General features: G+C 42.3%; 2 protein-coding genes across 2 annotated transcripts in view; both read right to left on the bottom strand.

Moving 5' to 3' along the window:
• The window catches only part of RBL2 (RB transcriptional corepressor like 2), a 67,429-nt gene extending 66,059 nt beyond the window's left edge, over positions 1 to 1,370 (bottom strand). The window contains 2 exon segments of the mRNA XM_006148377.3: positions 948 to 1,143; positions 1,145 to 1,370. Coding sequence (XP_006148439.1) covers positions 948 to 1,143; positions 1,145 to 1,227 — 279 coding nt within the window. The 5' untranslated portion in view covers positions 1,228 to 1,370.
• A 15,226-nt stretch (positions 1,371 to 16,596) lies between these two features.
• LOC102476306 (60S ribosomal protein L36a-like) lies at positions 16,597 to 16,979 on the bottom strand. The gene has a single exon (XM_014587771.2). The coding sequence runs from the start codon at positions 16,918 to 16,920 to the stop codon at positions 16,612 to 16,614; it is 309 nt and encodes a 102-aa protein (XP_014443257.1). The 5' UTR covers positions 16,921 to 16,979; the 3' UTR covers positions 16,597 to 16,611.
• Positions 16,980 to 19,480: the final 2,501 nt, after the last annotated feature.

Genomic DNA, 19,480 nt, shown 5'->3' with positions numbered 1-19,480 from the left:
GAAAACACCTAAAAATACTAGGTAACAGTTAAAACCTTGGTGAGGTTTCACATCCTGAGCCTATGTGACCCACTCTTTCACACACTAGCTAGAAAACTCCTTGAGACAAATCAAATGGCCCCAAGTTTAAATGCCCCGACACACAGCAAACCGCCGACAAACAATCCGGACTTCCGTGTCACTTCCCATTGGCCCGCGAAGGGGAGGTGCCTACAGAGTTGACAGTCACTGGCTAGAATGGCCATTTTTCTCAGGGGCAAGTCTAGTCCGAAGAGAGAGAAATAAACATAACATGCTTAGAATACGGCGACCAGGAGTCCTGGGCAATGTCTGGAGTGATCAAAAGGTCCTCCAGGGAGTCGCGGCCCTGATTCCTAGGGACCAATGGGAGCGGGTGTCTATATCCGGGTAGGCAGTCTATTCCCTTCGGCCGCAGGAACGTTAGTCCTTATCTGTTTACACACACACAAACTCCGCCCGAAACGTAACGCGTTAACTCCAGCGGGCGCGATGCCGGAGCAAAGGCAATCTGGATCGGGGGATCGGGGGAGAGAACCGAATGAGAAGCGCAGAGGCCCAGGCGCTGACATCCCGTTACAGCCGTGCGGACCAGGGTGCGGGCTGGACACCGACACCTGCTGGTTCCGCCGCCGACGTGTGAGGGCTTCACAGCCCCGACCCCTGGCTGTGCTACTTCAGAGACAGATACTTCCCGTTCCGAGCCCCGGGAAGTGCAGCGAGACCCGGCTTACTCCGACAGCAGCTAAGAGCCATTTAGACGCCGGGTTTCCGGGATTACGGTGCCTGCAGAGGTTTCCACCTGGCTCGGACCCGGGGTCAGCCGGAGCATCCCTGCCGAGCGCCCGGCCCGGGTGAGGGGGTACCCCGCCCCGCGACCCGCACGCCGACTAGGCCCGGGAAGTCCCGGGTGTGCTCCCCGAGCGCACCTCCAGCGTGTAGCTCTCGTTCATGCTCCGGTAGCTGTCCCACGCCTCGGCCCGCGCCGCCTCGTCCATGTTGAGGCGGCTGCACAGCTCGTCGAACCTCTGCTGGATCTTAGGAGTCGGCGACCCGACCGGCTGCGCGACGTCCTCCGCCTCGCCGTCGTCGTCCTCCCCATCCGAGGCTGCAGCCCCCGGGGGGTTTTTTCTGGTCGCCTCCCGACGGCATAGCTCCCCCCTGGGCAGCGGCTCCTCCGATGAGCTGAGGGCCCGGGCCCGTGGCCATTCAAACCGCGAAGCACCCGCGGGTCTGTCGTCTGTCGTACGCACCGCGACTGCGCCGCCGCCAACGGCGCTGGACGTCATGCGAGCACCCGTAGTTCTGAGCATGGCATGCTGGGAAATGTAGTCCAGGCCGGGGGCCCACCGGGGCCAAAAATCACATGAACAAATAAAACAGCGCCCAAGGCTGAAATAAAAATATCTTCATCACATTTTAAGTACTTGCCCATCGTGAGATCATTCAGCAGGGCTGCACTGAAGAGACGAAGTCCAAGGGACCAGCAGGTGGCGTGGTGGTCAAGGCACTGGACTTCCACATGATGGACCTAGGCTCCAGTCCTGGACCTGACTGTTCTCTCTCTCTCTCTCTCTCTCTCTCTCTCATCTCCTGGATGTCCGTATCTACAAAATTAAGACAATTCAGAAGTGGTCTTTGTCCAAGCTTACATTTCCCAATTTCTTTGCTTCTTCTAATTTCTAGTTCTTTCCTGTATTTTAATGTTATGTAAACCTTTCCATTAATTTTTGGATTTTTTTTTTTTTTTTTTTTTTTTTATTTTTGGGTTTTTTTTTTTTTTTTTTTTTTTTTTTGCTATAGGACCTGTGCAACTCATAGGAGAGAGATAGAGAGACAGAGACATAGAGAAAGTGAGAATGGGGTGATAGCTATGCCACAATCCCTTCTCCTTCTTCTCCTCCAGATTGTAGGTACACCACAATCCCTTCTCCTTCTTCTCAGGATTGTGGGTACGCATGTCGCCAGCACATTTGCCCAGCCTCCGGTCCCAGATTCGAACAGTGCAGTCAGCCATGTGAAATCCAGTGCCTTAACCACCAGCCAACTGGCTGGCCTTGGATTTTTTTTTTTTAAAGCAGTAAATCTGTTATTCCATAGAGTGAGTTTACTTTCACTTTGACATAGTTGTGCTAGTCTCAACCATCCTGTTAAGTTTATACCTCTTTTTCATATTAATTTTTCTTTTTTTCTCATTTCATAACTTTAGCACACTTAAATCACTTTATTTCCAATCCTCTTTTTTCTCTGTTTTTTCATTTTAGCATTTTGAAATTGCCAATCCTCTTGATTTCTTCTCTCTCTCTCTCTTTTATTTTTTTTAAGTTCATGAGCTAGCCAGAGAAAAAGAAAGCACCCTTTAATGGGGCATGGTCATACTGCCGTCCTTTCTCCTCCATCCTTTCACATCTCCCTCCCATCAGGATTTTCTGCAAACACACACTGAGGTTGGCCATGTGAAATCTGGCCCCCTGTGGTATGGGCCAGCCCCAGTCTTTTCTTAAATTTTCAAGTAGATATAGTGTAAGTCATGCCCATGATTGAGGGGCCATAAGGCATTACTATCTTTTTGAAGAATTATTTATTTGGGGCCAGCTGGCAACATGGTAGTTAAGGGGGTGGTGGTTAAGGACTCCCACATGAGCGACGGTGTTTGAGTCCCAGACCTAGAGGCTGGCTTTCTCTCTCTCTCTTTGGAAATATTAAAAAATAATATTAATAAAGTTAAATAATTAATTTAATTTTATTTATCATTATTACTTTTAAAAAGAATTATTCTATTTAATTGTATTAATTATTATTTTTCAATTTGACCAGAGAGAGAGAGAGAGAAGGTGAAAAAGTGAGCCACCAGGTCTGTGACTCAAACCACAGTTTTTAAAAAGAATTATTTTTAAAAAGAATTATTCTATTTAATTGTATTTTTCAATTGACCAGAGAGAGAGAGAAAAAGTGAAAAAGCAAGCCACCAGGTCTGTGACTCAAACCACAGTCAGCCATGTGGAAGTCCAGTGCCCAAACCACTATACCACCTACTGGGCTTCATTATTATTATTTTAATTTGCTACAGGGCACATGCACTTACCAGAGGCAGAAAGAGAGAGAAAGTGAAAAAACATGCCTCCAGGTCCTGGATGCAAACGTCAATCAGTCATATGGGAGTCCGGTGCCTTAACCACCACACCTCCTGCTGGCCCAGACAGTGCTATTTTGCTCTTTTTGTTTTGCTCAGTGTAGTGTGTAATCTGAGAAAAAGAAAGGCTGTACTAAAACCAGGGTCATATGGAAATAATAACTGCAGGAGGGGAGAGAGGAGACAGAGACCTGGAGATAGAAAAAAAAGCACGTAGGGGCAAATTACAAGACATCTCAAAAACAATCTTGTGGCAATGAAATCATCTCCATGAAACCCAGTAAAATTCATATACTGTAATTAGCAATTCTTTTATAGTTGGATTTACTTTCTAAGTGTGAGTCTCAAGGTGACTGACTATAGGGCAAGAACAGAAGTCCAATGCATATGATTTATCATTCTTGTTTTTGGAGGGACCAGCAGTTGATGTAATGGCTATATTTCTGGGCTCCCACATAGTCAATCGTGGTTCGAGTCCTAGATCCAGTGGCTTAAATTCACTCCGGGTGCATGTTAGGGATATAAGCTGCTCTTGGGGCAGAATAGAGTCCACTAAAACTCTTGTGGTTGAGTGTAGCCAATTCACAAATTGTTCTTTACTCAAATAAACTGTCTAATTTGTCTAAAGTTTTTCTTTTAGCAACTAAGAGGAAAAACTAGGACTTTACTTGAGGTAAAATACTACTTATTATTTTAGTAAAATTTAATGTACTTTAAATAATTACTATAATTTAAGTAAAGTTGATGATAAAAAGCTATCAAATATGAATTTTATTAAAATATCTTTTGCTCATTAATACCAATATTTTCAAAAACTTTTGTGTCAGATTATGTGTTCAAAGAGGAGCCAGAAAAACATTTGTAGTCTCACTTGCTCTTCCAGAACTTGCCCTACAACTGGCCAGGGGTGGGGAGTAGGGTGGGATGGGGGATTGAGTGGGGGTGGAGGACTTTTGAAATTTCTTTGAGGCTATTATTTGACTTCTAAAGCTTAGCCATCAAATGCAACAGACCTTTCACCTGGCTGACACATGTTTACTTTCTCTCTCTCTCTTTGTCTTCATTCATATTTTGTATCCACACACCACACTGTGAGGAAGCCCAGGTCACAAGGAAAAGCCTATTGTCAAAGATAAAGCCAGACATTAGTTAAAGCATGAAAACAGATTTTATTCAGTATCTATTGACAGAAAGTAAGGGAAAGTTGAATTCCATTTTGATTTGTGTGGAGGTGACTAGGCCCTGTTAAAGGGAAAATAAAAGCGTAGGATGGGGAGGGAGCAGAGCTCAAGTGTACAATTACACAGGGTTCATCAGTGTTAGTGTCATTAGGCCAGCTGACTCTGCTAGCTGGCAATTAGGAAAGGCAGGAGCCTACCCTCCCACAGAAACTGAGAGTCAGAGGCCTTGTTCTTATCAGGACTTTCCAAAACAATGACTGTCAGGTCCTTAAGAAAGTCCCTCCTGAGCACTAAGAGATAAATACGTCTCATAAAGGGACAGAGGATTGATGCCCTTTTCAGTCTTTTTTTTTTTAGAATTATTTATTTAATTTTATTTATTATTTTTTAAAGAATATGTAATTTGGGGCTTTTTATTTTTTAAAAGTAAATATTTATTTAATTCCATTTGTTATTATTTTTTTTAATTATTTCATTTAACTTTATTTATTCAATTGTTTATTTCAATTTGACCAGAAAGAGACAGAGAGAAAGAGAGAGAGAGAAAGAGAGAAAGAAAGCTGCCAAGTTTGGAACTCAAACCACTGTCAGCCATGTGGGAGTTCAGTGCCCTTAACCACGACACCACCTGCCAGGTCCAAGAATTATTTATTTTATTTGTTGTTGTTATTTTCTTTTAAAGAATTTGTTGTTATTATTTTATTTTATTTATTTATTCATTTATTTTAACTTGACCAGAGAGAAAGAGAGAGAGAGGGAAAGTGAGAAAGCAAGCCACCAGGTCCAGGACTTGAACTGTGGTCAGCCATGTGGGAGTGTCCAGCACCTTAGCCACCACGCCACCTGCTGGTCCCCTGTTGTTATTATTTTTAATTTGACCCAACAGAGGCACAGAGAGGAAAAGGGAAAGTGAGAAAGCAAGCCATCAGGTCCAGGACTCGAACTGTGGTCGGCGATGTGAGAGTCCAGCACCTTAACCACCATGCCACCTGCTGGCCCACTAAACACTTCTTTCCATCATCTTACCACTTTTTCTGCCCAGAAACTGGAGTAGCCATCCTAAACACATACCCTTCACTAGTTTCCCAATCATTGTACAAAATCTATACCTTCCACAGCCCAGGGCTCCTTCCTTTCTTCTCCTTGACCCTCACTGTAAATCACTCTCCCGCACTTTCCTCACCTTCTTAGTCACCTCTTTCCAACTGTCAGGTAGCACATGAGATGCCTCTAAGTATCCCTACTGAATATTCCCATGACACTTGGTATAGTCATAATGATTTACGTGTTTGTCTGTGTCGCGTCTATTGTTATCTCCATGTTTAAACACTAGGAGGGTAGCAGCTGTGTTTCAGTTCCATGCGGTAGCCTCAGTGTGCATTACAAGTGCAGTGCATTGAGCTGATTCTCCATGTTAGTTAAAAAGAATGATCATGATAATTGAGATGTAGCTTGTACTTACTGAAGTCTCCAATTTTGTGGGAACAAATCTGAAAGCCTAATAGAACTTTTTACAAATTTACTATTATCATAATCTTGTTTATAGTACATTGAGTCTTATATATCTTTTTTTTATTTTTTAAGAATTCAGCGACTTAGCCATTACGCTAACTGCTGGTCCCAGAGTCGTATATATTTTTACAGTGTCTTACATTTCTTTTTGCCCTAATAGAACTTTAAAGAACATAAATGGCAGTTGGGCCAGTCGATGGTGTGGTGGTTAAAGCACCTGGATCCCACATGGTTGACTAGTACAGTTCGAATCCAGATCCGGCAGTTTGAAAAACACACTGGGTACATATGTGTGTATGCATGTCGAAAATCCCAAGAGGAGAATGGAGGAGAAAGAATAAAGCATGGCCATCTCCCATAGGGGGTGCTTTCTCTCTCTCTCTCTCTCTTTCTCTCTGTCTCGCTCCAGCAAGTGCATGTGCCTGACGACAATTTTTTTTTAATTAAAAAATAAATGGCAGGGACCAACAGATAATGTAATGGTTACGTCAGTGGACTCCCATGTAGTTGACTGCAGTCCTGGTCTTAGACCCGGTGGCTTAAAACTCACATGGAGCACATGTAAGTGCATGCGCAAAATCCTGAGAGGAGAATGGAGGAGAAGGGATTGCAGCAGGGCCATCATCCCGAGGGGTGATTTCTCACTTCCTGTCACTCTGGCAAGCGCACAAGCCCTATAGCAAAAATCTCTCTCAAATAAATAAATAAATGGTGAGGGGCCGCCAGGTGTCGGGGTAGTTGATGGCTGATAGTGGTTTGAGTCCTGGACTTGGCAGCTTGCTTTCTTTTTCTTTTCTTTCTTTCTTTTTTTCTTTTTTTTTTTGGAGAGGTTTTCACTATAGGGTGCACGCGCTTGCCAGAAAGACAGAGAGAGACAGAAAGCAAGAAATCACCCCCCCAGCAGGGATGGCCATACCGCAATCTCTTTTCCTCCATTCTCCTCTCCGGATCTTGGACGCGCACGCACACGCACCCGGCATGAGTTTAAGCCACCGAGTCCAGGACTTGAACCACAGTTGACTACATGGGAGTCCAGCGACATAGCCATTATGCTAACTGCTGGTCCCGCAGCTAGCTTTCTCACTTTCCCTCTCTCACTCTAATAAGAGCATGTACCCTGTAGCAAATTAAAAAATATAATAATAATAATAATAATAGGGACCAGCAATTGGCGTAATGGCTATGTCACTGGACTCCCATGTAGTCAACTGCTGTTCAAGTCCCAGACACAGTGGCTTAAACTCATGCCGGGCACTGCCTAAGATCCTGAGAGGAGAATGGAGGAGAAGGGATTGTGGTGTGGCTATCTTCCTTGGGGGGGTGATTTCTCACTTTCTGTCTCTCTGTCTCTCTGTCGAGCGCACACACCCTATAGCAAAAACCTCTCCAAAATAATAATAAATAATAATAATAAATAAAATAAATAATTCTCAGGTTGAGGTGCTGAATGGTGCTGAACTGCCACATGGTCAACAGCAGTTTAAATCCCAGGCCTGGTGGCTTGAAAATCTCACTGGGTGCATGTGTGTGCCCCAGCCGACAGTTTTAAGCCACCAGGTCTGAGACCCAAACCACAGCTGGCCACATGGGAGTCTAGTGCCTTAATCACTACACCATCTGCTGACCTGTCTGTTTTTAATTCATACTTTATTGCCAGTTTTTAATAAACACTTGTTCACAGATTATCCATTTGTTTTATATGAAATTAGGCATTATCAAATGTTCTGTTTTGGTCTCCATCTTCTTTGGCACCATCCTCTGAAGTTTCATGTTCTTCCATATGTACCTGAAGACTTCTTGGAAGGTTAATAAATGAGACACACGTGCTTGGTTCACTTGTATTTCCCATCCTATTAGAAAAGCTTTGTTTGCACAAGTGCAATAACACAATTAGGTAGGGACCAGAGTTGATAAACTCATACTCAGCTTAAAATGAGAGTAGGTGTCAGGCTAGTGGAATCCGTGATTCACATCTGATTGTTTATTATTTGTTAATGTCAGATTCACTTAGATATAGTAATTTACAGGCAGTAAAATTGATCCTTTTAAATGTAAAGTCTCAAGAATTTTGACAAATGTAATGACCACTACAATCAAGGTTATTATCATTCTATAAGTTCCCTAGAGCTTCTTTTTTTTTAGAATTATTTTATTTAACTTTGTTTATTTATTTCTTTTAGTTTGACCAGGGAGAGAAAGGGAGAAAACAAGCTGCCAGGTCTAGGACTTGAACCGTAGTCGGCCATGTGGGAGTCCAGCATCCTTAACCACCACGCCAACTACTGGCCCTACTAGTGCTTCGTTTTTATTTATTTATTTATTTTAGATTTTTCCCACAGGGTGCATGTGCTCACTGGAAAGAGACCAAGGGGGGAAAAGTGAGAAATCACTCCCTGGGCAGGATAGCTATACTGTAATCTCCGTTTTCCTCTTGGGATTTTGGGTACACATGCATACGTGCCTGGTGTGATCTTTCAAGCCAGTAAGTCCTGGAACTCAAATTGAGGTCTGTCATGTGGGAGTCTCACACCTTAACCACCACGCTACCTGCTGGCCTCCTCTAGTGTTTCTTTATAGTAAAGAATCACAGTGGGACCAACAGATGGAGTAGTGGTTACAATGCTAGATTCCCATGTAGTCAACCTTGGTTCAAGTCCTGGACCCAGCAGCTTAAAACTCATGCCAGGCACACATGTGTGCGTGCCCAAAATCATGAGAGGAGAATGGAGGAGAAGAGATTGCACCGTGGCCAACCCTCCAGGGGGTGATTTCTGGTAAGCACATACACCCTGTAGCAAAAAATCTCTAAAAAGAAAAAAAGAATCACATTAAATCCCTTTCAGATTGAGTTGTCAAATGCTATTAATAAAAGTGTGCATCAACTGTGTATGCAATTAGTGTCTTCTGCAATACTTTTTTTTAAAAGATGTGTTGTAGGGACCAGTAAGTGGAATGGTGGTTAAGGCACTGGACACTACCACATGGCCAACCACGGTTCAAGTCCCAGAGGTGGTGACTTGCTTTCTCACTTTCTTCTCTCTCTGTGTCTCTCTCTGGTCAAATTAAAATAAATGAAAGAATAAATAAATAAATAATTATTTTCTTTCTCTCTCTCTCTCTTTTTTTTTTAAAAAGATATGTTGCTACTAGCAAAAGCTATTAGTTTTAAGTGTTCACTTGAGGGTACTGTGTTTCAGGCACAGCTGAGGACTCTCTTATGGAGATCTGAGTTAACTGGCAGTTTATTTCTGATTAATTCCACTCAAGTATTTGTGTCTCTTATGACTGATATTGTAAGCCCAGCACGTCTACCCCTCAAACCAGATTTTCTTATTGTGAAAATCTGCCTGCTGACAATCCAGTTCACAGCATAAACTACGAACAAGTAGCTAATGAGGTCCATGGGGAAGCCTTGGCACTCTGGAATAAATTCATCCTGAATTTTTAGCCCTTTCTGTCATTATGAACAATTATTGCCTTGTGAGTGGGTATTGCACTGTTTACCCTCAATTGCTTTGTACTGCTGAAGTTTTAAACACATTTGCTTATTAAAAAAAAAAAAAAAGTTTAATGGGGGGGACCAGCAGATGGCATAAGGGTCCCATCACTGGACTCCCATTAGTTGACTGTGGTTTGAGTCCTAGACCTGTGAGCTTACAACTCATGCCAGGCATGGGTGCGTGCATGCCCAGCATCCCAAGAGAAGAATGGAGGAGAAGGGATTAAGGCCATATCCCAGGGGACGATTTCTCACTTTCTGTCTCTCTGGTGAATGTATGTGCCCTGTACCAAAAAAACTCTCTAAAAAACAAAAAAAATGTATTTGGTTTCTTTTATGTGAGAAAGCACACAAAAGAGCAGGTGCTCATGTATGAGAGAGAGAAAGAGAAAGAGACAGGTACCACCAACAGTCTTGTTATACTGTGATTCTCTTCCCTCAGTCTTCTAGGTAGTCAAGACCCTAGGTGTACATCATGTATGTTTCAGTTTTTCTTTTTTTTTAGAGAGATTTTTTGCTACAGGGCATGTGCTCTTGCTGGAGAGAGAGAGAGAGATAGAAAGACAGAAAGTGAGAAATCACCACCCAGGGAAGATAGGCCTGCTGCAATCCCTTCTCCATTTTCCTCTTAGGATTTTGGGCACACCTGCACATGAGCCTGGCATGAGTTTTAAGCTGCTGGGCCTAGGACTTGAACTGCAGTCACCTATTTGGAGTCCAGTGATGTAACCATTACACCATCCGCTGGTTCCAGTGTGTTCCAGATTGACTGAGATCTGAACTGATGGTTGGCCATGTGGCTTCCAGCACTGAAGAACAGTATGCTACCACCTGTGCCACCAACACTGGTCCACTTTTGTCTGTTTTTGTCTTCCTTCTACATTTAGACTATCAGATGTTTCTTTTCGCTGGGGTCACCACATGGCCTGTGGGAACTTTTTTTCTCCTTTTATTGGAGGAAGTCAGTGAGGTGGTTGAGAATATGTGTAAAGTTAAGGGTCAATAGGCCCTGAGCCAGAGGCCAAGACAGTGGTGCAGCAGTAAAACACAACATTCTCTGTGTCAATCCCACATGGGAAGATTCCCAGTGCAAGTATGGAGACCTCCCTAAGTATGCTGGGCACATGCTTGACCATGACCCAGAGCTGACTGAAGGCTAGGGGTGGAGCCTGGCATCAAGACCTTACTGGGGGTGCTGTCTCTCTGTCTGTCTCATTCATGAAATTAGTTAGTTACTTTTTACAGAGATTTTTGCTATAGGACACATGTGCTCACCAGAGACACAGAGAGAGAGAGAGAAAGTGAGAAATCACCCACTAGAGAAGATAGTCATGCCACAATCCCTTCTCCATTCTCCCCTCAGGTTTTTATGCATGCATGCACATGTGCCTGGTGTTGAGTGTCAAGCCACTGGGTCTAGGACTTGAACTACGGTTGACTAAATGAGAGTCCAGCACCACAACCACTATGCCACTTGCTGGCCCCAATTAATTTGTTTTCAGAAGGCCGCAAGCCTTGAATAGAGGTTGTGGACATTAATGACTGAGCTTTAGAGGTTTGTTTTTGGGGGTCTGATTAGACGTTCATTCATTCATTCAGCTAGAGAGTCTGCCACCCTTCCATTAAAATACTCAACAAAAGTTTAGTCAGTGTCTACTTGCCAGACACTGAGGTTATAGTAGTATTGAAACAAGCAGTTTCTGCCCTTATGGAGCTTGTGATCTCATGGAGAAGACAGATCTAGAAGAAATGACAGTGTGAATCTATTGTAAAAAAAGAAATTCAGGGAGCTATAGGGATCCACCACAGAGGAGCTCAACTGTGTGTGTGTGTGTGTGTGTGAGAGAGAGAGAGAGAGAGAGAGAGAGAGAGAGAGAGAGATGGAGGAGAGAGAGAAAGAAGAGAGAAAACAAGGTAGGGACGCGATTGGGTAGGTGGAGATTGACAAAGGCTTTCCTTTCTTCCGCTTCATTTCCCTGAGGAGAAACTATAAGTTATAGCTAAAGGAAGGGAAGGAGGTTTCATTATAAGTAGAGGAAAAAGCTTATGCAAAGATCCTCAGTCAGGAAAGATCATGTATGGTTCAGAGAGCTGAAGCAAGGTGAATGTGGTTTAAGTGTAAAAGGTGAGAGAAAAAAGGCCTAAAGTACAGATATAAAGGAAGTCAAAGGCCTAGTGAAGATTCTGGACTCGTTTTTGACTCAAGGTTGTATGTTAAGGAGGGCTGCGACATTCCTTTAACCCCAGAACTGAGAACAGTTCCTGACTTTGAATAGGTGCTCAAATGTTTAAGTATTGATCCTTATTCACTAAAAGCTGCCTTGACTTTTTGGCCTCAGCTGAGCACTGGGAGGTTCGGTGCTCCTAAGAGTAGCTCTACCAGGCTGTTGAGAATGGTGTGGTAGTTAAGGTGTTAGACTCTCACATGACCCACCACAGTTTGAGTCGTGAATGCAGTAGCTTGAAAGTCATGCCGGTCACATGTGTATACATGCCAAAATTCCCAAGAGGAGAATAGTGAAGGAGGGACTGTAGTGTGGCCATCCTCCCTGGAGGTCATTTCTCACTTCCCCCCTCTGTCTCTGTCTCTCTTCAGCAAGCACATACACCCAATGACAACCACGCTCCACCAATTAAAAAAAAAATTAAAAAAAGATTTCCTTACCCCTCATTTTAAAAATGTCAACTCTTCTGGTCATTTTTCTGAGTTACCTCAGCCAGGATAAAATTACCCAGTCCTTCACTGTGACCTCTGGAACTCTCGCTCATGCCCTTATATCCAGAGGCAGTGACTATATCCTCCCTGCTACCTACTCTGCCTGTCAGAGTCTGCTCCATCTTTTTAGCATTGAAGCTCATGACCTAAGCCTGATTGATCCCATTCTTTCTTACCAGAAAATGGTAACTTCATTCTTCCAGTTGGCTGGGCCAAAACCTTTGGAGTCTTTTTTTGTGTGTGTGAAAGTACACTCCCAAGAGATAGCAGCGAGCCTAAGCACAAGAAAGAAAGAGTGGCTCAAGGACACTGGTAATTGCCTTCCATGAGGTTTATAATTCCTCAGTTGGTTGATCATTGGCTGGGTCCACTAATTACTTTCATCTCATTGGCTATATATCAAATTAGGCTGAGCCCACTCGTTCATTTCATTAGCTATTTCAAATGTGGCTGGACCTAATGAGTCATTTCATTGGCAAATGCAGCTGGGCCTACTGAGTTATCTCATTAGCTATATCAAATGTGGCCGGGCCCACTGATTTATCTCATTGATTATCAACTAGATATCCCCACTGAAAATGTCCTTAAGTGGGGAATTTTCTGCCCTGGTTGATTTTATTACCTGGGAATGTGAGCAGATACTCCAGCTCTCTTTTCTGTTTCTTTTTCTAGCTTTCTTCCTGCCTCATTTTTCCCTTGAGAGGCATGATCCCCATAAATCTTTTTGGAGAATTGAAAGTGGTTGGTCTGTGTTCTGTAACTGCTTCATGCTGGAAAGGGGCATTGGCCTTATCTATAGGGATCATGGAACTCTTGCCCTACCTGATCTACTATAGGTGGAAGAGTGGGACCAGGGGCAGGTTGACAAGATACTCCCCAGCGTGTGTCATGGGAAGGCTGTCGTTGGTTCTGGATGATACATGGTAGGATTTAGAGGATGTCTCAAGGGATTGGTATCCCTTTGGTCCAGTCATTTGCAATTCTATGGCCTCTGGGGTTCCTCAGTAGTTACGATGACTTCTCCAGACAGGAGTATCTCCCCAGGCCTCATCAATTTCTTCTTGGCTCACAAGGGCTTTGACTGGTGGTTCCTCCTTTTTGGAGAACAGACATTCAGCTCTCAGATGGCAGGGATCATTTCCCATATCACAGCACTGATAGCAGGGCCCAGGAGGTGACTGGGTGTAGTGTCTTGCCCAGTGTCTGGTCTTGCACTTGAAGCAAGAATCTGCAGATTTTACTCTCTGGTTTTGAGGTAAACTCTTGGACAGTACATTCTTCAAGTTTTCCAACAGAGGCAGATGAATCTTCATTATGAGACATTATGTTAATTTTTGAACAAAGAATTGAATGAAATGCATCAATAACAAAAGCAAAGGATAGTTTCTTTATCTTACTTCCTTTTGATTTTTTGACAGATTGTTGCCTTAGGGTGTATGCACTCACCAGAGAGAGAGAGAGAGAGAGAGAAAGACAGTGAGAGGGAAAGTAAGAAATCAACCCCCAGAGGGGATGATGATGCCACAGTCCCTTCTCCTCTATTCTCTTCCTGGGATCTTGGGCATACACAAACACATCTGGTGTGACTTTTAATCCACTGGGTCTGTACTTGAACTGGAGTAGGCCGTGTGCAAGTCCAGCAATGTAACCGCTATGCCATCGGCTCATTCCAGTTCAGTTTATTAAGTAAAAGAACACTCCTGAGAGTTAGGAGCGGGCCTGAGTGGACAGAGAAAGAGTGACTCAAAAGGCCTTGTTTTGTTTTTTAAAACTTACTTATTTCTCCTATGAAAAAGAGACACATACACACAGAGATAGGACCCCAACAAGGTCCCTACTCTATGGTCCGCTCCTAGTCTCAGCTGACTCAGCACAGGCATATGCACACATGCTCATGGAGGTGCTAGGATGCAAACTTAACTTTTTCATGTGGGTTCAGCTGCACCATCACTGTGCCACCACCTAGCTCCTAGAGTCATCTTTGATTCTCCTTTTTCTCACTATATACAGTCCATTGACAGTTTCTGTCATCTCAGTCTTCAAACTATTCCAAATCTGAGCAACTCTCATCTTTATTACGAACCCTTTGATCCAAACTACCACCGTCTCTCAGATGAATCATTGCAGTATCCCCCCATCTGGCTCGCTGTCTCTGTCCTTTCTCCTACTGCAGTTTCTTGTCAACATAAAGTTGTTATGAATAATTTTATGTATCAGCGTGGCTGGGTTATGGTGTCCAGATAGTTGGATAAATATTATTCTGAGGCTTCTGTTAAGATGTTGCTAGATGGGGGGACCAGCAGGTGGTATGGTGGTTAAGGCACTGGATTCCCAAATGTCCAGCCGTGCTTCAAATCCTGGACCTGGTGGATTGCTTTCTCTTTTTCTTTAAAAACACAATAAAAAGATGTTCTTGGATGAGATTTACATTTAAATAAGTGGATTTTGTGTAAAGGAGACTTCCTTCCCCATTGTGAGTGGACTCACCTATTTAGTTGAAGATCTGAATAGAACACAATGACTTCCTCTGCAGAATTTAGACTTGCCAGTCTTGATAATCACGTGAACCAATTCTTTAAATCTGATTACACAGGTGTTAGAATAGATAGAGATTGGGAAGAGATGTGTATTGCTTTGTGTCTTTGATGTTTCTTTATTCAATGTGGTAATTATATAAATGTTTAATAATAAAGTTATACTTAAAATCTATCTAGCTATCAATCATATCTTGTCTCTCCTCTGCTTAAAATGCTTTGATGGTTTCCCATCTGATTTAAATTACAAGCCTAATTTGAGGAAACAGTCTTGTAAGGTCCTTCAAGATCTGCCATGTCTACCCACCTCCCAAATACATCTCATGCTACTCTCTCCCCTCTACTGTGCTACTCTAACTTGTATAAAGATATAATAGACAAAAACCAAATAGGCAAAATTGTGACTGTTAGCATATAGATGGTGCTTTTTTTTTTTTAGAGAGAGAGATTTTTTTCATATAGGGTGCATGCACTCACCAGAGACAGAGAGACAGAAAGCAAGAAAGCATCCTTAGAGGAGATGGCCACACCATAGTCCCTTCTCCATTCTCCTCTTGGGAGCTTGGGCATGTATGCCCACATGCCCAACATGAGTTTTAAGTCACCAGGTCTGGGACTTGAACCATAGTCGACCATGAGGGAGTCCAGCGATGTAACCGTTATGCCATCAGTTGGTACCCATACTGTCTTATTTTTAATTTTTACAGTTTTATTATTTTTTTAGAGGTTTTTGCCATAGAGCATGTACATTCACTCAGAGAAGGAGAGACAGAGATAGTGAGAAGGAAAGTGAGAAATCACCCTCTGGGAGGATGGCCACACCACAATCCCTTCTCTTCCATTCTCCTCCTGGGATCATGGGCACAACACACACACAAACACACACACACACACACACACACACACGCCCAACATAATTTTGAAGCTGTGGGGTCTGGGACTCAAACCTAGGTGAGAATCCAGTAACCATAAACACTACACCATCTGCTGGCCCTAATTATTGTGGCTTTATAGTAAGTTTTCAAGTTGGACAATGAAGAACTTTACTCTTCTTTTTAAAAAACTGTTTTGTCTATTCTGAATTGCTTTCACTTATATACAAATTTTAGAAAAAAAGTCAATTTCTGCTAAGAAGGGATTTTCATAGGGATTACATTGAAACTATAGATCAATTTGGAGAGTCTTTTCATTTACTTAGGTATTCCTTGAATTTTTCAACAATGTTTTATAGTTTCCAAGTGTACAAATTTTTACACCTGTACATGTCTTCACTTTTTTTGATAAATTTATTCCTAGGTACTTTATGATTCTATTGAAAATGGAATTGTTTTAATTTACCAATTACAGTTACTTTTGTGTAGGAATATAATGGATTTTTATATATGTTTTATATTAGTTTTTTTATTTATTGGATTTATATATATATATATATAATCCTGAAACCTTGCTGATTTTTTAAATGATTCTAAAAATGTTTTATGTTTTTTTTTAAAAGAATATTCCAAGAAATGCAAGATTGCATCATCTGAAATGGAGATATTTTACTGCTTGTTTTCAAATTTACTTCTTTTTTTCCCTTGCCCTGATAGAAACTCTAGAATGAAGATAAATAAAAGTGGCAAGTGAACATCCTTGTCTTGTTCTTGACTTGAAGGAAATATTTAATCTTTCATCATTTGGTGTGTTTGTGGCAGAGTTTAATATATACATATGCACACACACATATTTTTAAAAGAATTATTTATTATTATTATTATTATTTCTTTTGCTGTATGGCACATGTGTTTGAGAGAGAGAGAAAGAAAAAGTGAGACAGCAAGCTGCCAGGTCCAGGACTCGATCCAAGGTTGGCCATGTGGGAGTCCATCATCCTAACCACTATGCTACCTGCTGGCCCTGTGGCAATTTTTTTTTTTAAGAATATCACCATTTATTTTTCTATGGGTAAATTTTCTGTATCTTCAGCATTTTCTGCTCAAAATTAAAAGAACAAAGCAATCTCAAAGTTTAGAACTGGATCACCTGGCCCTTTCTCTTCTATCTCCCCCCAGTTCAAAATGTTTGCATCTTTTAATGGCCAGCATCCTCTTGGATCTGCATTTCGGTTCAACACACTCAAGCCTTAGGACAATCTTCTTTGTGGTTTTAGCCTTCTTCCGGAAAATTGGCTTTGTCTGCCCACTATAGCCCCTCTGTTTCCGGTCATAGCATCTCTTCCCTTGAGCATACAGAGAATCCTTGCCCTCCTTATACTGGGTCACTTTGTGAGGCTGATGCTTGCCACATTTCTTACAGAAAGTCCTTCGAGTTTTAGGTACATTGACCATCTTGGCAGTCGAGCTGTCTTCACGTTGAGAACGAGAAGTCGGCGTGCACGACCCTCGCCTCGCGCCACTCGTGCCTAACAGGAAAGGCTGTGGCAATGGTTTTTGAAAATACTCTTAAATCCTTTTGGCCGGAACTGCCATCTTCCAGTAATTAACCAAAAAGACGAACATAAAGGGGAGGAGAGGCACCCAAAATATGTTCTCTAGGCCTTTTAGAAAACATAGAGTTGTTCCTTCGGCAACATATATGTGAATCTACAAGAAAGGTGCAGACATTAAGGGAATGAGTACTGTTCAAAAAGGAATGCCCCACAAATGTTATGGCAAAACTGGAAGAGTCTACAATGTTGTTACCCAGCATGCTGTTGGCGTTGTTGTGAACAAACAAGTTAAGGGCAAGATTCTTGCCAAGAGAATCAATGTGCGTATTGAGCATATTAAGCATTCTAAGAGCAGAGATAGCTTCCTAAAAGGAAGGAAAATGACCAGAAAAAGAAAGAAGCCAAAAAGAAAGGTACCTGGATGCAACTAAAGCACCAGCCTGCTCCACCCAGAGAAGCACACTTTGTGAGAACCAATGGAAAGGAGCCTGAGCTCTGGAACCTATTCACTATGAATTCATGGCATGATGGGTGTTAAAAATAAACTAATCTGTGGTCTATAAAAAAATACCCTTAAATCGACATATAATAGTTGTACATAGTTGCGGGGTTTTACAGATGCCCTTTATCAGGTTGAGAAAATTATTTTTTATCCCTAGTTGTTGAGTGTTTTTCTCTCTTTCTTTTATGAAAGATTATTAGAATTTGTGAATCTTTTTCTGTATTTATTTAGTCATGTAGGTTTTTTTCCTCCTTTATTAACAATATATGGGTTAATTTTTGTACATTGAACCAACCTTGAATTCCTGATATAAATCCAACTTAATCATGGCATATAATCCTTTTTATATATTTCTGGATTCAGTTTGCTCCATTTTACTGAAGATTTGTGAACATAATGTTTTAAAACAATATTTTATTTATTATTACTAACTTGACCAGAGAGAAAGAGGGAAAGTGAGAAAGCAAACCACAAGCCACCAGGTCTAGGACTCAAACCATGGTCAGCCACGTGGGAGTCCAGCACCTTAATCATAGTTTCACCTGCTAGCCCTTGAATATAACTTTTTTTTTTTTTTTTTAAGAGAGGTTTTTACTATAGGGCACATGTGATTGCTGGAGATAGTGACAGAAATCACTCCCTTGGGGGATGGGTGGCCATGTTGCAATCCCTTCTCCTCTAGTCTCTTCTCAGGATTTTGGGCATGCACGTGCACACACCCAGCGTGAGTTCAAGCTGCTGGGTCCAAGACTCGAACCATAGTCAACTACGTGTGAGTCCAGCGATGTAACCATTATGCTATCTGCTGGTTCCCTTTGAATGTAATTTGTAAGGGATGTTGGTCAGCATTTTTCTTCTAATGTCTTTGTCTAATTTTGCTTTCAGGGTGATAATGGCCTCATAAAATAAGTTGGAAGTATTTCCTCTTCCATTTTCTAGAAAAGTTTGTTAAAAGGAATTAATTCCCCCCCCAAATGAAGCCCCTGGTGCAATGATTTTCGTCATAAGAATTTTCCTCCTCATGGGAACCAGCAGTTAGTGTCATGGCTATGTCGCTGGACTCCCACGTAGTCGACCGCGGTTCATGTCCTGGACCTGGTGGCTTAAAACTCACGCCGGGCGCGTGTGCGTGCGTGCCCAAGATCCCGAGAGGAGAATGGAGGAGAAGGGATTGCGGCATGACCATCCCCCCTGGGGGATGATTTCTCGCTTTCTGTCTCTATGTCTCTCTCTGTCTGTCTGGCGAGCACACGCATCCTATAGTGAAAACCTCTCCAAAAAAAAAAAAAGAATTTTCCCGCTTCTCAATTAGAAATTCAATCTCTTCACTTTTTAGTCTACTCAGAATTTGGTTTTATTTATTTATTTTTTTTGGAGAGGTTTTTGCTATAGGGCGCATGCGCTCGCCAGAAAGACAGAGAGAAATAGAAAGACAGAAAGCAAGAAATAACCCCCTAGGGGGATGGCCACACTGCAATCCCTTCTCCTTCATTCTTCTCAGGGGATCTTGGACACAAACGCACACAAGTCAGGCGTGAGTTTAAGCCACCGGGTCCAGGACTCGAACTGTGGTCTACTACATGGAGTCTAGCGACATAGCCATTACACTAACTGCTGCTCCCAGAATTTGGTTTTATTCTTAATGCAGATTCAGTAGTTCGTGTCTTTGTAAGAATCCGTCTATTTTATGTAGGTTATCTAATTTGTTGGCATACACTTGTTTGTTGATAGGAATACCCTTTCTTCCTTCCCTTTCCCCCCTCCTCCCTCTTTTCTTTCACTTACTTATTTTTAATTACCAGAGAGTGCATGCTCTTGCAAGAGAGGAGAGAGAGAGAGAGAGAACGAGAACTATTGAACATGGCACAGTCATGCTGCAATCCCTTCTCCATTTCTTTGTCCTATATGCAAGCTCATATTCCTCGCATATTTTCCAAACCACCGGTGACAGGATTTG

The sequence above is a fragment of the Tupaia chinensis genome, unplaced genomic scaffold (assembly GCF_000334495.1).
Source record: "Tupaia chinensis unplaced genomic scaffold, TupChi_1.0 Scaffold000235_1, whole genome shotgun sequence".
Classification (NCBI taxonomy): domain Eukaryota; kingdom Metazoa; phylum Chordata; class Mammalia; order Scandentia; family Tupaiidae; genus Tupaia; species Tupaia belangeri.
Note: the sequence above shows the minus strand (reverse complement) of the source record. Positions and strands in the feature narration are given on the sequence as shown.